This window comes from Anopheles cruzii, chromosome 2 (genome assembly GCF_943734635.1).
Source record: "Anopheles cruzii chromosome 2, idAnoCruzAS_RS32_06, whole genome shotgun sequence".
Taxonomy (NCBI): Eukaryota; Metazoa; Arthropoda; class Insecta; order Diptera; family Culicidae; genus Anopheles; species Anopheles cruzii.
Window position 1 is genome coordinate 55,691,420 of NC_069144.1, and position 19,831 is coordinate 55,711,250.

The following is a 19,831-nucleotide window of genomic DNA, read 5'->3' on the forward strand; positions in this document are numbered from 1 at the left end:
AAGGGGTGCTCCAGCGAATGTGGGGAGATCGTTGATAGAGATCTAGTTTATGAACTACGTGAGTACAAGATAAAGAACGTTCATAAACACCGGTACGTGTAGGTTCACGAGAGGGTACTGAGTGCACACCTTGTTTTTGTTATATTTTTCACCAATTTGTTGTACAATTTTTCATACCACATGCACACCAACAACGCAATCCTTGTAGCTGTTGCATTCGAATCAACAGTCCACAAATATGGAATCTCTTGTTACTGATTGCGGCGGCGAAATTGCAACACGGCTCTGAGAAGCGTCTCGTTGGGGCACATCATACGACTCCATTTCAGCAGTGCCGGCATTGCAAAACATATCACCAGCATGTCGGTGGAACCCAGTACCGGATGGGGCCACAGTAAAGCAACAGTAAAGACGACGGCGACGATTCGTTTCATTGGATTTCCTCGTCCAACGATGAAGGAAGGAGGCAAGAATAAGATACAGCTTCACCCGCAAGGTTTGCTTCAGAAGAAATGGCAAACGGTTAGCCTCCAGCTGATTGCGAAAAGGTGGACGCTAGGAGCGAGAAGGATTTCTGGAAGGCATCCCATCATAAGCTCAATTGGGTGATTGCATCAGTTGCACTCCGGGAAAGCTCGTTCAAGACGCTACGTGATTGGGATGTTGGCATCAGGTTCTATTCACCTCCGTTCGCAGGATCTTCCAGAAACGGATGTAACTATATCGTTGAGATTTTTCCCTGAATGAGCCGTATTTGTTGCTCAGCAATAAGTTTGATTGGCTCAACCGGACACACGAAATTTGATCACATTTGAAGCGTTTGTCTACGATTCAATTATCGGTAAGTGAACATGTTGCTGCCAGCCCAACACAACGGTTGTAAATACGCACTTCAAACTGTAGAAAAACCTCTAACTCTAATTCACCAGTTGTGCAAACTCAGCCCGGCGGAACCAACCAATCGCGCTGAGTTAGTCATTAGCTCCGCCTTTGGTGCGTTGTTTGGGCAGCATAATATGGCGAAACTGTTAATATGCTTTACCCGTAAGATGTTTGCTGTTCCATCAATCTGGGGCACGCTTATTAAACTGCTTGCCTCAGGTTCACTATACGCCCGAAAGAATGGAGAAAATAAATTATACACAATCGATACGCTTCACAGCTTCGGCTGCTTCTTGAAGCTTCCGTGGAGTCACTGCTCATGGTTTGTGTGTGTGCTGCGTAGGTCCCCAGTGCCTTTGTCCGTTGGAAGAAAATCTTGCCTTACGATGATTAAATTATCATACAGATGAGCCATCGCGTATCGCCCGAGATTATCGTCGGTAATCCGCAAAGGAAACCCGTAAACTCGAGACTCCGGTACCAACAGGGCCCCGCTACGCAACCCCACCACGTAGGATGTGACGATAGCGCGGGACGAGCCAACCAAGCAAAAGCCCGGGCCACACACAACGGACAGACGGACGGTCGGCCCGACGATATTGGCGAAGTTTTTCCCGTGAATGTCTGTGAAGTTTCGCCAACATGGGCCGGACAGTGGAGCTTGATGTTGTGAAAACACGCCGGCGAACAGGAACTGAGCCTTGCGGCGAACAGTGCCGGTTCCTTTAATTTTGTTTTAATTTTCTTCTGGCTTACCGCCAGCCCGGAAGCGAACCGGAAGTGCTTCTTGGACACACCGCCCGGGCGAGATACGCGATGGCTGCGTGCGGCACCGAACAAAGAATTTGCACAAAGAAATCTCTACAAGACACTCCAGACGGCGTAAGAAAGAGCACTTTTTCTCGTTCTAGGGAAGGCGACCCGCAAACCAAGCTAGCTCCCGGATCGAAAGGTGGGCATAATTTTAATTTTCCTACCTCCCGGAGCACCGTCTGGGAGCTTTATTTTTATTGAATTAATCAGGAAGCTCCCTAGCGTTCGGATGCAACCTTCTTCGGGTGTTGCCTGGCTGCAAATGCTTCGAGTGCCGGTCGGCGTGCCAGGACGCCATCGCGTCATAAATCATGTTAGGCCAGGCTGAGCTTCGATGTGTCAAGTGTCAGGCACGGAAATCCTGCAGACTTTAGTATTTAACAGATTTAATTAGTTCCAGCGCCCAGGAAGTGATAATTGCATCTTGCAAATTTGGCGCCGTCTGCTCTTCGTGGCTTTATTATCGCAACCAATGGGAAAGTGTAAAGGAAAAGTTAATTGGATGTTAACTGGTAAAAGTTGAAGTTGTGTAAACCCAGTTAATATTCAAATTCGATCAATTAAGAAGAAACAACCTTGGTAAAACTTAAAGTGATCGTGTGTTGAAAGTAGTTCCTTTCGTTGAATTGTCAATTTTCAGAAAAGTTCTACTTTGAAGAATGGCACCCAACAGAGAACGACCCACATTCCCCCATTGATTTATTTGATTTGCCTTCATAAAATTCCTTTTCCGCTTTTCTTTGATTTTCTCATTTTCGACTCGGAGATTTTGCACTCGATCCCTCGTACCGAACGAATATAGGCCATTTTTTCTCACCCAGCATTACGCCTACAGAACACTGCCAACCGACGGTGGCCGTGGCCAATGATAACACTAACATTGCTTCGTTACTTCCGTCCGATTGCCCCCCAACAATGGCGCCTGATTTCGGGTCGGCTTCTGTTTACGTTTATCTCCCTCCAATCGCTAGCTGACCACCGGCCGACGGCCAAGCATAACGCCGCATCGCCGGCCGCATCATAAAACCGAGCGAAACAAAAAGGGAATCGTATAAAATCCAATCCAATTTACGGTTGATTTCCTTAACACACAGCCGCACACGGGAAGAATGCTCGGTCGGGCCAGGTCGACAGTTTAACCGTGTGTCCTAATCCCAAAAAAAGACCGGCGAAATCTGTCAAGAGTCCGGGCGCCCAAAAGTGTCACCTGAGCTCGAAGTGCAGAAATCAGGACTTCGAAGGTGCCTTCCAAAGCTGGCACCAATCAGTGTGAGTTGAAACCGTAAAGCCTTGAACGGGACGTCTTTGGTCCGTGGTCACCTGGGCCGGCGACCAGTGGACGACCTAAAAAAAAGCCTTCGGTCGAGCAGCGTGAAGATTTTCCATTTTTTTTCAGGTTCCCTTGGAAGATGGGAGGCTGCCGATTTGAAAAATGGTACCATTTGCGTCTGATGATTGTGTCCCGAACCTTTTCCGGACGACTGTGACCGAAATGACAAGACCGATATCGGTGCCGGCAATGAATCCGTTTAATCCCGTCGAACTCTGTCCGCTGGCTGGTGCCGTTTTCCTCCCCTTTGTGGGCTCGCACATTTCGCAGAATCACTTGGGGTGATCTATTCCGATCTTTTGGAAAACACGGCCCAACTCGAAAGATGTCGGCGAAGGAAGTAGAGCTTCCGTTTCAGTCCGAAGCATTTATCAAGCGACTGTGGGGTTTTCTTTCTTCAAACTTTTGCGGGGAGGTTTCGTTCCGGTCGCGGATCATAACTTTTCACTTTTACTTTCCGTTTGGGTCAGCCTCTGTCGCTACTTTCAACGGCACAGCCAAGGGTTTGGCGTGGCGCATGATTTGAGGATCTTTCGCTTGGCGCGGAGGGAGTTTTTCGGGCAACTTCCTCAACTTCCAAAGCGAAGGAAAGTAAGAAGTGGGACGGAAAAGACCGGTTTCTTTCGGTTAACAGCTGATGTTCCGGTAACTCTAGTTCACGCGGAACTGACAGCTTCCAGCGGCAAATGGCTTGTCATTGTCTTGACTTAACGGTTTGACCTCTAGGGCTAGAAATGAAAAGGACATAAAAACATGAGACGATGGCGTGGTTTGTGTGTGTGTCAGACGCATAATTGGATCCATTTTTCATAAAAGGACAACACGGTCAACACGGGTTTTTTTTAATGAAAGCTACTAACAGCCATGTCCGCCACCTTAATGCCCTTGGTTATTTTTGGTAGTCCCGGGCCGAAGGGCAAACACAATTATCTGTCCGTTTCCGTCGGGCACATTAAATCTTTCAACAGAAATCTACTGCCCGCCCGGAACGAGGCTTCCGGCACCAGTATTTATCACCGCCGGCGTACCGGCGAAGTGTTGTCCTTCGGGCTGTGCCCGGCCAGCTGGAGGTGATGAAACAATTTAGCAAACACAAGGACCTCCTCGAGCAAGTGAAGTGGCCAAAGGCCTGCGGTATGGATTATGTCCTAGTGTAAGACTACTTTCACCGTACCTAATCGAGTGCGGGTCTGGCCACCGACTGTCCGAATCGACCTTAGCCCGGGGCGGCTGCTTTCGGTCTCTTGAACGTTGGGCTCTCGGGGCCCCGCAGATGGGAAAATATCACGCCGCCACTCGAGGTGCCGCACAAAGGCTGTGGTGTCATTGACGAAAAAGAAGAATCTCATTCATTAGGGATGGCTTTCGGTACACGACGTCACGACGGCATCGAAATACAGCGTTCGAGATTCGAGAAGCAAAGCTACTCCGGTGACGACGGCGACAAGATGGGTTTTCGCAAAACTTTTGAAGGGTTTCGCCTGACACGAAGATTGGATTAAGAATAATTCATCATTCTCCGAGACTTCTCGAGAAAATGTACAACAGATTAGCATATTTTAATACTGTAAAACTTATCCTGAGGGTGCATTACGATGAACGACCGAAAATATGTTAACAAAGTTTCTAGAACCAGATATTTAAGTTTTAATCATATTAATATAACGAAAAGCAGAACAAAGTGTAAATATTAGAAATAAAGGACATGTCTTATCAAAACTCACAGCGTCCCTTTGTATACTTTATCAATGAGATATAAAGTAAACACAAAGCGGACGCTTACATGGCAGCACGTGGGCACTAAAATAGGTCTAACGTCGTCGCCCCAGCCCATTCACGGCACGGCTTTACCTCACTCTGTTTAATCCTTCCCTAAGCCAGCCAGTAGTCCTCCGCAGCGTAGCACAGCTTCGGGTCATCCCAATCAGTACGGGCCGGGATAACTTTAAATCAACTGGTATTTTATTTTACATATGTCGAACCGTTTGTTAACAAGCAGAACCCAGCGTACGGTCGCCCGGCGTAAATCCTGGTGGTAACGCACCCAAGAGGCTCCAACAGGCCAGAGGTTCGGATCGCAATTCCTCATTCCGGAAATCGCCCAACCCCGCACATCGCCATCAGTAATGGCCAACGGCCAACGACTAGGCCACTGGGCAGTAGGCTGCTCTCTTTACATTGCAGCTAGATTATCGCCGGCCGAGGTTCAACGTCGACCCGGATCGAAGTCCGGTGGGAAGCGAAACGCAATCATTACACCGAAGCGCCGGTGGAAAGCTTGGAAAATTCCTTCTCTCCGCTCTCTCGAGTTGATTCTGAAGGGAAAACAACCGCGTGAAAGAGAGATGGAAGAGTGGAAAATCGTCTGAATTTTCGCCGTACGTCGCCAACAAAGGAACAAACTCCAAAAGCTCCCGCTTTCGCCCGGTGCCGTCCACTAATCTGATACGGTAAATTATGCTCCCCAGTCCAGGCGGTGGGATCGATTTTCCTCGATCAGCGTTCGGCGTCGAGTGTCCGTTGGACGTTTATTTTGCCATTTTTTCTCTTCTCATCCTTTTCACCATTTTGTTTTATTCGAAGTATTTTCCATACTCGACTCGGTCGCTTTACGGTGGATGCTAAATCTTTCCGAATTCCGCATCGGGGAGTAGAGTGCTTCGGATGGGTTTAAAGATCTCTGTCTCTTTCTCTCTCGGGTGGACCGTCCGGTGCCTGTATCTTTCGTGTCGATGCCTGATGCCTTTTTCGTTTCGCTCATCAGGATCTCGTAGGGAATGCATCAGGAAAGTGGGATAAAAAATGAAAAAAAGGACGAAGAACCTGGAAAGTGGTCTTGAGGACTTTTCTTTTTTTGCTCTCTCTTTTTCTTTCTATCTCTCTTCTTCTACTTCTAGTTCGTCCACTTACCTCGGAGGCAGCGGTTCGTTCCGATTGCGAGGAAGTATTTGCCCAACCGACGGCCGTGTCCGTTGGGTCCGGCGCTTCGACAGTTAAATGAACAGATTTTAATCTTGATATTTGCTGCCATTACGACTTCCCAGTGCTGTACATCCATCCCTCACTCTCGGTTGTTATTTTTGTGTTCCTTTTTGGAGGAAAGTTTGCTCATTTGGGTACCGTGCCGAGTCGTGCAAGGAACTAGTTTTTGTAACCGTTTTTTTCATATCCTCGAAATCCGAAACATAAATGGCGAAAGGTTGAAAAATGGACCGAGATGGGCACAAAAAATGCGGATGCCGAAGTTTTTGCAAAATCCGTCGCCAAACCCAAATGCGGAGACAGTGACGGGGCACTAGAGATAGCGGAGCGGGGCCCGCGGAGCGTAGGCCTCTGCGTTGGTTCGGCCGTCGGTCAGTTGGATGGGAAAGGATTTAATGGAAAACTCTCGTTCCGCGTTTGCGAGTAATTTATTTTACCTCGGCGAGCCTCTCTCCAGCCAGGATTTGGGTTGTGAAGATCTCGGTTTGTGCCGTGCTCCATTTGTTCAATTAATGGTCAATGGAATGGAGCCTTTTGAGGGGGGGACGCGCCGGATTACGCTTGGTGTGGATCGTTAAGAAAATTTCTCACTCAACTTCACACCCATTTGAGTTGAACATTTTCAGTTACTAAATCATTCTGTTCCCTGTTGGCCTGGCTCTGTTGCAGCGTCTTTTTTTTAAATACTGGGAAAAGCACATAGAATGGACGTTACAGTGATATCCAAAAATAAACACTTTTCCTTCGCCATTAGGACAGCAATAATTGATGCCACTTGCACTAAACCGGATGCCAGCCGGTCACGGTATCCGAATTCCATCATGCACAACCTCCAGAAAGAATGGGCCGGATGGGGTCCAGTGCGCAGTTCCGTACCGTGAGCGATAAATTATTAACTGAAAGTGTTATTACGTGAGGATAGCAAAAACAGTCAGCCAGGAGGGCAACGAATAAAAATTCGATCGCTCAGAGCAAAAGTGCCACCGGAAAGTAATCCGGCAAAAAGGGGTTGGTAACAGTCATCCCGGTGGGCAAGCGGAAAAAAATATCCGCTCGGAAAGTGTTACAGTGGAAATCTTTAGCACGAAAGAAAGCAATCACCCCGGAGTGGAAATCGTGGACCGAAGTAAGACTTGTGATGGAAAGTGCCAGCGTTGCGTGGCGACCGGCCATAAGTATGAACCGGCCAGGGCCCTTCAAGTCGAGCATAACTCATGACGCTACAGGTTTTTGTATCGCTTGGCCAATTATCAAGCCACTTGCAAACGACGTCCTCGTCCGGGTGGCCTCCTCAGTGAGAAAAGATGGCTCCCGCTGTTGAGAAGTGTAAAAAGCCCCCTTCATCTCAATAACCCGCTTGGCCACAAATGAAAATCTCGTTTGTGCAGCGCGGGCTTTTTGTTGGCCCAATGCGGGATTGTTTGCCCTGCTGTACGGGTTTTCTTTCGCCCATTCCCAAAGCCTCACTTTGGCGCTTTGCGATCCTTGGAGAGTTCCAAAAGAGAGAGAGAGCAAAAAAATCCCAACGAGATCATGCAACCGGAAGTGCACTGAACAAAGCCGCACTAGAGGACGTGAAACACGGAGCGGTGCAATAACACACACAAAAAAAATAACCTCCAGAGTGCAATCAAAGCACGGCCACAATGCCCGAGCGCGAGATGGACAGGGCAAAAAAGAGGATCCCGAAATGGTATACGTGTCAGTGTTGCCAGATTTGAGCGGGCGCCTTTTCTGGAGTAGGGACCGCACCGGATGCGACTGAGCGTGAGGATTTCCGGGGTTGCCAGAAGTTGTGTTGTGTCTGGTGTTTTCCTGTTTTTCTGAAATCCTGGCCGGCCGCGCGAGAGTTGTTTCGTGACCCAGGATGGGGCGCATCATTTTTAAACCCCTTTCACATGGCGGACCCAACGCTACCAACGGACAACCCAAGGTCGATGGTGCTACTGAAAGCTCAGCCACGTGCTTTGCGTGTGCGAACACTTCGCGATACCAATTGTTTCCGCACGTACTAATTGCCATTTATCACACTCACGTTCAGCTGTGTCTCCGGTGCCGGTTGCCGGTGCCCGAGGGCAACGATGCGAGAAGAAACCATTTACTAGACGGACTTTATGGACAGTATTGATTGAATTTGTTCTGCTACACAAAGGGTCATCAATTTCGGGCACTACATGGGTGCTCCTTAATCTTTGCATCGGATCGGGATCGTTCCAATACGACTCAATCTTAAGCTACCCTTGGAACAGTATTTCAGTATTATTTCTAGAGTTAACGAAAAACTCCTAATGTTACACCCAAAGTTTAATGGCGAAAACAACATAGTTCTTAAACTGCTACATTGTATCCAGCACGAGCCTAGCAATGGCCAACCGCGTGTTGCGAGGGCGAAGAAGAAAGGTTCGGTGGTAGGTGTGAGGGCAGAAAACCCATCTAAAAGGGCCCGGAGCTAAACGATCAACATAATGGTAGCAGGTGAAAGGGAAATAATATTCCGTGTAAATATTATGAATAATAAATGGATTGTTTGCTTACCTGTTTGAATGGGCCAGCGCGCCAAGCACGGATGTGGGCTTACCGCTCGAAGGTATGCCACCGTAAGGTGATGGGATTGTCCACGTGCTGTTCCGCTGGATGGGTCGATATACAACGTCGGAAGATTTACATCGACACCCTGCTGGGCCGGGTTTGCCGTAGCTCATTTCGGGGGTGGAGATGTGCTTGGCCGTGGTGCTAGACTATCAACAGTCCATTAAGGCAGATAATTCCGTAGTGTCTTAGTGTTATCGTTTACTTCCCATAGTCTTCTCTATTCGTATCTGTTTTTTGTTTGGCAGACGTTTTAACTGCTGAATATGTTGGGGAAGATATCCTCTAAAACTGGCAACTAAATTTTTTATTTGATCATCTTTTACATCTTTCGATCAATGCATTCTCCAATGGGCTCTTGGTTAGAGCGATCATTGAGTTTGGTCCACAACGTTTATTTGTTAGAAAAATATACGTATTCTTTTCGAAAAAGTGTGGTCAAATGTGAAAACGATTTTCAAATACACTTCTAACAAACGAATCACTAATTTTATCGATCGTTTTCGGTCCTTTTTTCATTGATATTCTTGTTCGATCGAAGAATTTAATTTAAAGTATTGCCGTTTTAGCAGAGACACAAACCTTAAACCATGACACCTGCCGCTCGTTTATGCCCCTTTCTTCGGTGCTGCGGATCGGCGCAGTTGTCAAAACATTGCCCTCGCGAAACACACACAACTTCGCGATCGCTGAGACCGCAGGAGAGAACAACAATCATGCGAACGTATCAATCGCACTCATTCGTAGCTCTGTTTACTAACGGGTTAATTCATGTAATCTCGTAGTTTGCATCGGAAATTCACGAATCCGCAAGTGTGTCACGAACCGGTGGGACCTAACCCGTGCTAGTGAACGGTCGCCAGAATGTGGATTCCACCGAGAGAATGTTCGATGCCGTTCGCACTGTGGTAAGTAGACATCTCACAAAGTGCCGTTATGTCGCAGTTTGTCTTTCCCGTTGCGGCAACCGGCATCGGCCGAAACGAAACGAGCGGAGCAAACTGTGACTAATAGCTGCCCGTGTGCGATAGGGCGTTTATCATCGGCCGCGGGTAGCTTCATTGCGTCTCATTTCCCTTGTTTCCTCTCGGGTCACGTTTTCGCAGGGTTAACGAAACGACGAAGCTTACCTCGCGCTACTTCCTGCTGCAGCACCGAAAGGGCCACGGCAGCCTGCGCGGCTTCTCTTCGATGCTCGTCGGCACGCTGGACAACGTCCTGGACACTCGGCCGTCACCGTACCGCATTTTGCATTACCAACCCTCGACGGGTCTATGCTACGGTAGGTTGCCTGGCTTATCGCCCGAAGATGCGTCGACCACCGCCGGGTCCGGGTGGTGGAACGAGGTGATAAGAGACGATCGCCGCCGTCAATCGGCGACCGCCCCATCATCGGGGTGATGCTATTGAATGGGGGTTTGTTTTGTTATCTTTCTTCCGCCTTATGCCGCAGAAATTGCCGCTGACATCACACTGGAAGCCATCATGATCGACTGGGAGTGGCTGGCGAAGAATCTGTTTCGCGTCATCAACGAGATGGAAACGGAGGAGGAAATCACCAACTTTACGATCTGCAAAATACAGTCCCTGCTCGCGCACACAAGCCGGCCATCGGAGGAGCAGAACGATCCGACCAGCTTCCAGGTGGCGGTGTGCAAGTTTCGCGAAAAGTTTCGCATGCCCGAGGACGAGAAGCTGGTCAACTACTACTACTGCAGCCACTTCCGCAAGATACCGCGCCAGGGACAGCTCTACTTGTCGCTCAACCACATCTGCTTCTACTCCTACATACTCGGATCGGAGAGCAAGCTGTGCTTTCGCTACAACGAGCTGACCGAGATCAAAAAGTCGGGCAACACGATCACGCTGCGGGCGGGCCAGGCCAAGGAGTACACGTTCGTGTTTCTCTACTCGCCCGCCGAAGCGTACCAGCTGATCGAGCAGCTGAGCAAGCTGACGATGCAGAAAATGATACAGGATCCGAACCAGCCGCTCGTCGACCACGATCCGGTGGTGCTGAAGAAGACGGAAAAGAACGTCGCCCAGAAGACGCAGCTGCTGCGCGACCTGACGGCCCGCCAGCAGTCGGACGAGTATCGGATACACTTTCGCGTGCCAAAAACGGAAATACTAGACGGTATGATCAAGGCATCGCTGTGGGCACCGTACGCTAAGAAGCACATCACCGGCGTACTGTATCTGTCGCAGAACTACCTGTGCTTCAAGAGCGAGGTCGCATCCGCGGTAGCGCTCGTCATTCCGCTCAGTAAGATCGTCGTAAGTAACCGATCAGTTAAAGAGAAACACAATTCGTTTGTTGAGACCTAACCGGTCGCGTGCTTTCCCTTTTGTACAGAGCGTTGAAAAGAATGAAGATCCCCACAATCGGTTCATCAACCGGATCATCATCACCACGTCCGATGGAAGCATTTTCGTACTGCAGCACATTCTGGATCGTGAGTTCCTGATAAACAAAATTTCGGAATTGCTCTCCAAAACGGTTCCGTAAGTATCGAGAAAGTGCTCCCGCCGCAATACGTAGGGTTGCGCATAATTCTGTGCCATGATTCTTCTCCGTTAGACCCGCGCGAACGCACGATGATTTGGATTGGGTGAAGCAGGAGCCTCTAATGCACCTTTACAAGGATCCCAACAACCGCGCGTTCGATGACATGCAAGCGGAGAAGGTAAGCGTAACGGATCTCATGACGACGCGTTGCATTCTGGAATTTGGTCCATTTTCGTCCTCCAGATGAAGCGCTGGGAGGAACACTTCTCACTGTACGGGCGTAACATTTCGATGTTCCGCACCACGGACACGATCAATCTCGTCATCGAGGGCATCCCGGACCAATTGCGGCGCGAAATTTGGATGATCTTTTCCGGTGCGATCCACATGAAAATGATGAACCCGGGCCTGTACCAGGAACTGGTGACACGGACGAAAGATCAAAGCCCGGTTTCGTTCGAGGAGATCGAGCGCGATCTACATCGATCGCTACCGGAGCATCCGGCTTTCCAGACAAACATAGGCATTACGGCGCTGAGAAGGGTGCTGCAGGCTTACGCTCTGCGCAACCCGGAGATTGGTTACTGCCAAGCGATGAACATTGTCACGTCCGTATTTCTCATCTACTGCGACGAGGAGGACGCGTTCTGGATACTGTGCTGCCTGTGCGAGTCGCTGCTGCCGGATTACTACAACGATCGTGTCGTCGGGGCACAGATTGATCAGGGGCTGCTGGACGAACTGATCGCGGGTCAGTTGCCCAGCTTGCATGTCAAACTGTCCGAGCTGGGCATGATACGCATGATATCGCTGTCCTGGTTCCTTACGATCTTTCTCAGCGTGATGCCGTACGAAAGTGCGCTTCACATCATCGACTGCTTTCTTTGCGATGGCGCAAAAGTGATCTTCATAGTACGTTGTACCTTCTGGAATACCGTTCGATGTCCGTAGTGTGTTAATCGTTATTCGGAACCTTACAGATAGCTTTAAAAATTCTCGAATGGAACCAAGAAAAGTTGCTCGAGTGTAGCGATGACGGCGAGGCGATGCAGTTGCTGTCCACCTTCCTGATGGGCATTTTTAACGACGAGGTGCAACGGATCAGGATCATCGATAAGGAGAAACAGCAGATTAAAGTGCGTAACAGGGTGACGGACCGAAGGAACACGCTTTTATGCGCTCTTTGCCTGCCCCTTTTTTAGAGCCAATCCGTGCAGACGCTCATCTACGAAGCATATCTGAAATTCGGTAAAGCAATAACGTCACAAAAGATTGAAGAGCTGCGTAACAAACACCGACGCATAACCGTCCACCAGCTCGAGAAGGATCTGGAAAATAGTGTGATAAAAAACTACAAAGACAATGGGTAAGCAAATGCCGGCCATTTTTAGCCTTTCGCGGACAATCATGTCCAGTAACGTTCTGTTGTTGAATCACTTCTGCAGGTACTTCGATGGTGAAGAGCTGCGAATGTTGCTGTGCTACACAAAGGATGAGAAGATAAGCGTCAAGAATCGAGCCCGCCCGTCCTCGGTCAACAGCAGTGAACCGGTTTTCGATATGGCCGTGCTGAACGATGCCAAGAAAAGGTTTCGCGATAACCGCTATGACTGTTTCCGGGTAGACTACGAAACCTTTCGCAAACTGTTCGTCGATCTAACGCCGTGGGGCCATTGTCAGAATATCGATGTGGCAGAGAAGCTGTTCCGCGTAAGCTACGATCGCCAACGACAGTTTGGGTCCTTTTTAACACCTTTTCCGATCTTCACGCTAGCTAATGGACAAACAATCGGCCGGTTATCTCGAGTTCAAACAGCTGATTTTTGCAATCGGCATCATTTGCTCAAAGCGCGCAACGGAGAAGCTGAAGCTGCTGTACATTCTACACCTGCCGCCGCTCCTGAGTGCTCAAGAACTGGAAACGAGCAGCGTGTGTGAATCTCGCGACTCGGACACCGAGGTCGCCACCGAAGCGGAAAGCTTCTTTAGTGACAATCCGATGGAAACGATCAAATCGCTCCCGTCACCGATCGACATCAGTCTCGAGGCGACTGATGTTGAAAGTCTTTCGCTGTCACACTTTAACGCTACGCCCAACCTGTCGATAGATGAAACATCGACCAACGCGGAAACGTCGTCAATATTCTACGTCGATCTACCGACCACGAGCAGCAGTATGATCGGCGGGACGGCTGGTGGCAGCGCGAGTGGTGGTGCGGTAGCAGGCACCTCCGGTCATAACAATGCCAATCTGGGTGAAACGGAATCGTTCGGTTCGCGGTCGGACATAAGCGACCTCGGGTTTAACCGGTACAGTCTTGATGAAAGCGTCAGCCGACGCGGACTTAGTGGGGCCACGGCGACCACGACCGAGGCACGCAGCATTAGCGGTTTGCGCATCTTTCTCGACGAACCGGACTCGAACTTTACGTACAAAACCATTCCGAACATGGGACAGAAAAATTTCATCTCCCTCTGGACCACGTTGCTAGAAATTTTGAACAAAGAGCAGAGAGTTACCGACCAGCAGGTGCAAACGTCTTGTAAGTTTGCGCGAGGGGACCACCATCGGTGCACCCCGTATATAATTTAATCATTATTTTCTGCTTTACAAAACAGATAAAACACTGATTTCACTCGGTGAGGACGTTGCCTTCAGTGGGCGAGACGATAGCAACGATAGTTTCACGCAGCTTGCCTTCCCGGCAGTGGAAGGTGGTGAAATGGTAAGTGGGATTCAATTGCCTCCACCCGGCGGCCAAAAACCGTCTTCCTTCGGCTTTGAATTTATCACATTCCAGTTTCAGTTCGACCCGAACGGCAATCCGTCATCGTCCAGCTCGGAACGTACACCTAAGCGGCGGGGCTCCAAGACAGCCGCAGGCCATAACTCGGAAACGCTGTGGGAAATATCCCTCAATCAGTTCGTAGCGACCGCCATGTCCGTCGGTGTGATCGAGGAACAGTTTTCGCTCCCATTTTCCATTAAGTCACGCGTCGAAACGCTGCAAAAAAATCGCCGAAAGTGTAAAAGCTAAAAGAGAAAGAGAAATTGAATCGCGCCCAGCGCTGCCTATTGTTTAACGCGTTGTTAATGCAGCAATCGTTGCTGGTGCTATTGTTAATTACTTGAGCGAATGTAAACTATCGCTCGATCACAAACATTCACACATTTGCTGCACGTTTTGAGTTCATTATGTTGATCTCCGGCACGGGGCAGCATCGGGCGGGGCAGCATCGTTGTCGGCCCTTTCTCCAGTTCGATTCGATTCTGATCGATTCACATGATTCCTCGAAAAGCGGCAGCGGACTCGCACGGAGCCGCCGATGGGAAGGTTTATACAAATTCGGAAGTTTGAAAACAATCTTTTTACTAGCACTGGCTGTGGAGCAGACTCTCTCTCTCTCTAAGTTTCGAATCGAATCGAACTCGTGTGTGGCAAAAACTGGGCGGACCGTGGTCTGAGCTTCAGTTGGTAGCTTTTACTGTGCCCAGAAGCACACTGTTAAGTTACGCTTCTACATAAACATTCTATAGAGCGCTATTTTACGAGAGAAGAAATGGTATTCCTCATATGGATATATTGTGTTTCATTGTGTCCCCTTCGCCTGATCAATTGAAAGAAAGACGGCAGCTATCGGATCGCTGGTTGGAATGACGATTTTTCTTTCAAAAAGTTGTAAAAAATTCAAACAACGCAGCATTTATTGATTTTATATGCAGTTTTTAGTTACCTTCTTAAACTATGATAACAATAGATGTGTGTTGCAAGTACTCTACAAACTACGAAAGATACTTTACGTAAGAGTGTATAAATAGCACAGAATACGTTGCTTATTGTTTGTTTCCGATTTGTCCGTTTAGGGGTTTGTGAATGTATTTGCTTTTGCCACGTACTACGTAAATCATCGACTAACTTGCGAGTACATTAATAAGCATAGTATGACAATATTGCTTTGTCCTTTTTGATGCCGTGGTGTCATTCAAAACACATTTTCGTGTTCCGTACAATGCGCTGCACGTGGGCAACATAAATCGACCGAAACCAGCAGTAATACAGCAGACATGTGTTTCGAAACAGCTTAGATTCTTCACTCCATTTGCTGACGTGCAATTCCCGTTCTTGGTTTTCCCGCAGCGTCGGTACCTAAATAAATCCTTACAAGCTCAAATTAAAATCGATACAATTTTTGGTAGTAATAGAATCATAAATAAACATCTTCCGCTCTCCAGTAGAAAAACTAATTACTTATACAAGGTGAATATTTCTTTTGGACTGTTTAACGATCGCTTTTGATCGAGACATGGGCTCCATTTCCATGTTACCCGCACCCGGAAAGTCGAAATATAATTAATTTTGTGTAACGAATTTAATATTACAAAAAGCTTACGAGTAAATAAAATACCAACGTACAACTAAGTTAGATCTTGGCGTGTGAATTCATCCATGCACGATGAACTTTCTCCGGCGTTCTACAACAACTTAGCTGCTACTTCTATAGCACATTAATTGATGGTGAAAAGAACAAAACACTTTGAAGCTCGTTGGTGAGAATAATGTGATCTAGAATGATTGGACACTAAAAAAAGTCCATTGCCTCCATCTTTTTTGACTTTGAAAGCATTTTAATGCGATTACAATTGAAAGTTGTACTTAATGACCATTTGTGTTCTCGTTTTTACGAACTACTGAAGTGGTGGTGTACACAATAGAGATGTAAAGACAATATAAACTAATACTAACTAATGCTATACACCCAATGATCCTGTCTCAACACAGTGGAAACAGTAGTGGATGCGAATTGAATGAAGTTTGACTGAATCGAGCAGAATGTTAAGAACAGTGCAAAGTCAAAACTCTGGTTTGCGTCAACTGGCGTAAAAGTAAGCAAATAATGCATTATACGTTTAAAAGCAATTCCTGTTACCAACTACAATGGTAATTCCGAAACGTTCTTCACGCTCTGTTTAAAAACTCATTACAGAAGTATTGCTGGAAAAAGCTTAAAATTTCTCTCTCTCGACCATTTAATAGTTGTGGCACCAATCGGAGATGATCATCACAAGATCAGGTTTGCCAATCCACAAACTGGCGTACAATAAATGACACAATAGATGCCACTTTGATCATACACACTCCTCAAAATTACTCATACGCACGCACACACACGCACACACATCATTTTTAGGGTAGATACTATCCTAGCAGGCTGTCGGATGTCCGTGTTCAGTATGACTTCCTTCTAGTATCGATTTCTTGCAGTCTCGACCGCAAACTTAGCGTCGTATAAGATCCTTGTGCAGTTCCCAGCTCGGTATGTACAATTCACGTTGCACGACACTCTCTTTCTCTGTCCTCTCTCCTTTTTTCTCGTGTTCTTTCTTTCTTTCGATCGTATTTTCGAAAATTAGTACTTTAATCGCGCTCAACGTCCGATGCGTTTGGCCTGCGAGCGACACATGTTCGGAGTATTCGCTTTACTATTTACAGTTTGATTTTGGCTTCTTTTGGCCGAACTTCCCTTCCGAGTCCTTTTTCGGGACATACGATCGTCACATGCGACCTTAGTCCTACTCCTTCTTGATAAGGGGTATTTTGGTAGTAAAATGGGGAGCTAACAGTTAACATGACAGCAACACTTGCAACGGATCCCTTCTATTCAGTTCCTCACAGGTACACACGATCATCAGACTCCATTTTCCGTTTTGTTTCCTGTTGCCACTTCGCCCCCGGTACAGCATTAGTGTAGTAGGTCGTTTCCTCCTTCTTGTTGCATTTCGCGGGTCTTAAAGAAACCTCGCTCCGTTTTGCATTCGCGTATGGTGACCGTCTCCAGGTTAACGGTAACATCCGTTATAAACACCTGATTGGTCGTCTGTGTTTTCGGTAGCCAAAGTTTCGGCGGTGCCGAGCGGGGCGAAAGCGCCAGTGTAACGTGCTTCTCTAGATTGTTGTTGTTGTTCATGTTGGCACCTCCATTTCCATTGGTCAGCTCATTGTTGGGCGCATCGGCCCGCTGCGGCTGCTGCTGCTCATCTCCCGCTTCGGCAGCCAGCCCGACTACGGCCGCGGCAGGTAGCGCTGGCTGGTTACCGCCATCGGCCGGAGGAATGTTCGATTCCGGGCGCGATGCGGGTGTGTCCGGAGAAAGTGGTGCAGCGGGCTTCAGATCGAGTTTGGCTGATGCACTGATCGGTGCAACGGATGATGAGCACGCCAGCGGCGTCGCTTCAAGCCGGTGGACCTTCGACAAGTGACCTGCGCTTGCTTCGTCGGGAGAGGAAGTTTTTATCGTGACACCTACCTTGCCACCCTTCGATAATACCTCGGCCTTTCGCTTAGTGCCCGCCAGATCCTTGTGACTGAGCGGTTGATCGTCACTCGAATTGGAGTTGGTGTCATGATCATTCGGCTCGTCCTCACACACTGCACTGATCGAAATTTTCAAACAGGGAAGCTGACCGCCGGTTACAGCTCCGCCTAGCGCTCCGTGGCTTCCGGTAGTGACCGCCGCTTGCGACTCCTGTTTGGTGATGATGCTGGAACCTTCAACCGGCAAAGATTTATCCTTCGGCGGAATGCTTGGACTGCTGCTACTGCTGGAACTGTTGCCAGCCCTTTGCTTCAGGCCATCCGTGGGACTGGACGCACTGTTCTTTTCCTTTTCCTTCTTGCCGCTTCCACCTCCGCCTTCACTCTGATGGTGGTGGTGATGATGGTGATGCGAATGATGATGGTGTTTTTCCTCTTTTTCCTTCTTGGTCGAAGTCACTGGATCCTTCTTTTCAGGCTTCGGTTCCGGTTCCGGAGTGGACAAAACCGGAGGCGGTCCCGGCTCTTCGTCATCATCCGAATCTTCGATTACGGCTTTCTTCTTACGCTTGAGCGTGGAGTTGCCGCGTAAGGACTTCTCGAAGATATCGATGAGCCGCGGATCGAGAATATTTTCTTCCGGTTCCCAAGTGTTGTGCCGCTGGCTCCAGCCTTTCCACTTTACCCAATATTCAGCCTTTCCCTGTTGAGAAGAAATGTATTTTGAGAATCAATCATAATGATCAAACTAATTCGGTCCATCATAGATTTAAATTATTTAGTGATTAAGAAATTTAGCAATGCTAAAAATGGTGTGATTCATTCCTTTAAATTTGCCAACGTCATCAAAATTTACATTAAAAAAAAACATTCGGTTTCAGCATACGGATGCAAAATAATGGGGCAGTTGTGTGATGACGAAGCTTCTAATAAATTTAAAACGCAATATTTAGATACGATCTCCGGGAGAAAATTGAAGACCGCATAAAAAAAACAACATGAAGTACAGCCGATCCAAAACAAACCGGTTGCCGGTTCCGCTTTTCGCTCATTCGCACGTCCGCAGCGACGCCGGCAAACAAACGCAGCAGGCGGCGTGCGAAACGGAGTCGCAAAAAATGATAGTTTCGCAACATCACGACGCGAGGCGGAAAATCGAGCCAGTCAAGGTCAGCTGCCTTCGCAGAAAAACGCTTCGCGGTTCCCGCACATACACACACAACTAACCAGAGGGAACTTTGCGTTGTGCAGTTCGCCTTACGCATCAATTGTATACTCCCAGAGTTCACACATTATTTTGTTTTCGATTAATTATGTGTATGACGTAGACGCAATGTGTAAACACCCTCTTGCATGGCCAGCATCTCTAGACAGCGGGCACAAAAATGCTCGAAAAACCATCGTCAGCTTGCAGCCCGTGGCTTGCTAATTTCCAAAATACACTTACCGCGCGAGCACGTTTTTTCATAATCTTTTCGGCGGCATAAACACGATCGTCTGTAATTTCCATTTTGTTGCCGTAGCGGTTCGCTCTCAACAATGTGCAGCCGGCTTTCTGATGTCCTGTGGGTCTCGCTGTTCGTTCGGCAATCGCTGGTCTAAAACGCTCTGAAATGTTATATGCTTTGGCCAAATTACCGCAGCAAGCCAAATTCCTAGTCGGGAATATTAATTTCTATGCACGCATAGCCTCTGAATTTTCCACAACTTCAAAAGGATGATCGCAGTAGGTTTGAACCGCGCGCCTGCTCACACACACACACGCGCTCGCACACACAGGCACACTCAGTCGCCACTGAGCGTCGTGCGTAAATTTCACTTTTTATTTTCACACAGAGCACGAGTTGTGGAGTTAATGTCCTTTTTTGGCCTAAGCTGTTTGCTTCTTTTGGTAGCGTGTCACAATAGTTTTCGTGCGTGCCACAGCGAACCGTAAGGCTCTATATTTCAATGTCTCTGCTGCGTTTGCAGTGTTTAATGCTGTTGGAGCGGCCGCACTTCTTTCATTGTAAAAATCAAAACAAAGCTTTAAAAGGGACACACGATACGCGTCACGGTTGGTTCACATTTTCGGTACACTCACGCACAGTATCGCGTGCCAGATTTTTATCAAACAACACGAGCGTGCACTTGCAATACTGTAATTCAGGACTTATTTCCAAACGCGTTTTCCATCCTGTCGCGACATTTGCAGGAATCAAACAATGCGTCAAACACGGTCGGTCGCGTGCTTTCCAGTGGGCTTATTTCACGCACCTCTGTTGCTCGTGAGTGATGGAGAAAGACAAGCAAGAGTCGCGTGGTTGACAAATTCTACAGCCCGGTTTTATGCTCTTAACGACTTTAGTTTGCCAGACTGCTGCTTTGAACAATGGACTTATAAAAATAAAAGCATTCCGTTGGATAATTTGT

General features: G+C 48.0%; 2 protein-coding genes across 2 annotated transcripts; one reads left to right on the top strand and one right to left on the bottom strand.

Annotated features, from left to right (window-relative positions):
- Positions 1-9,391: 9,391 nt before the first annotated feature.
- Positions 9,392-14,640, top strand: LOC128277949 (TBC1 domain family member 9). Its single transcript, XM_053016563.1, has 12 exons — positions 9,392-9,504; positions 9,703-9,878; positions 10,050-10,873; positions 10,953-11,101; positions 11,178-11,283; positions 11,349-12,017; positions 12,086-12,241; positions 12,308-12,471; positions 12,551-12,815; positions 12,880-13,648; positions 13,725-13,831; positions 13,907-14,640. The coding sequence occupies exons 1-12, from the start codon at positions 9,461-9,463 to the stop codon at positions 14,141-14,143; spliced, it is 3,666 nt and encodes a 1,221-aa protein (XP_052872523.1). The 5' UTR covers positions 9,392-9,460; the 3' UTR covers positions 14,144-14,640.
- A 204-nt stretch (positions 14,641-14,844) lies between these two features.
- Positions 14,845-18,991, bottom strand: LOC128277627 (polycomb group protein Pc). The gene is made up of 2 exons (XM_053016109.1): positions 18,867-18,991; positions 14,845-18,122 (listed from the first exon to the last, which is right to left on the bottom strand). The coding sequence occupies exons 1-2, from the start codon at positions 18,927-18,929 to the stop codon at positions 16,848-16,850; spliced, it is 1,338 nt and encodes a 445-aa protein (XP_052872069.1). The 5' UTR covers positions 18,930-18,991; the 3' UTR covers positions 14,845-16,847.
- Between the last annotated feature and the right edge of the window lie 840 nt (positions 18,992-19,831).

What these genes read in the sequence shown, in the direction of transcription:
- LOC128277949 (XM_053016563.1), top strand. Translation starts at nt 9,461, where the DNA reads ATGTGGATTCCACCGAGAGAATGTTCGATGCCGTTCGCACTGTG. An exon ending in TCGATGCCGTTCGCACTGTG is followed by an intron (nt 9,505 to 9,702) that starts GTAAGTAGACAT and finishes ACGTTTTCGCAG; the next exon opens with GGTTAACGAAACGACGAAGC. An exon ending in CAGTGGAAGGTGGTGAAATG is followed by an intron (nt 13,832 to 13,906) that starts GTAAGTGGGATT and finishes ATCACATTCCAG; the next exon opens with TTTCAGTTCGACCCGAACGG.
- LOC128277627 (XM_053016109.1), bottom strand. Translation starts at nt 18,929, where the DNA reads ATGGAAATTACAGACGATCGTGTTTATGCCGCCGAAAAGATTATGAAA. An exon ending in TGAAAAAACGTGCTCGCGCG is followed by an intron (nt 18,123 to 18,866) that starts GTAAGTGTATTT and finishes TCTTCTCAACAG; the next exon opens with GGAAAGGCTGAATATTGGGT.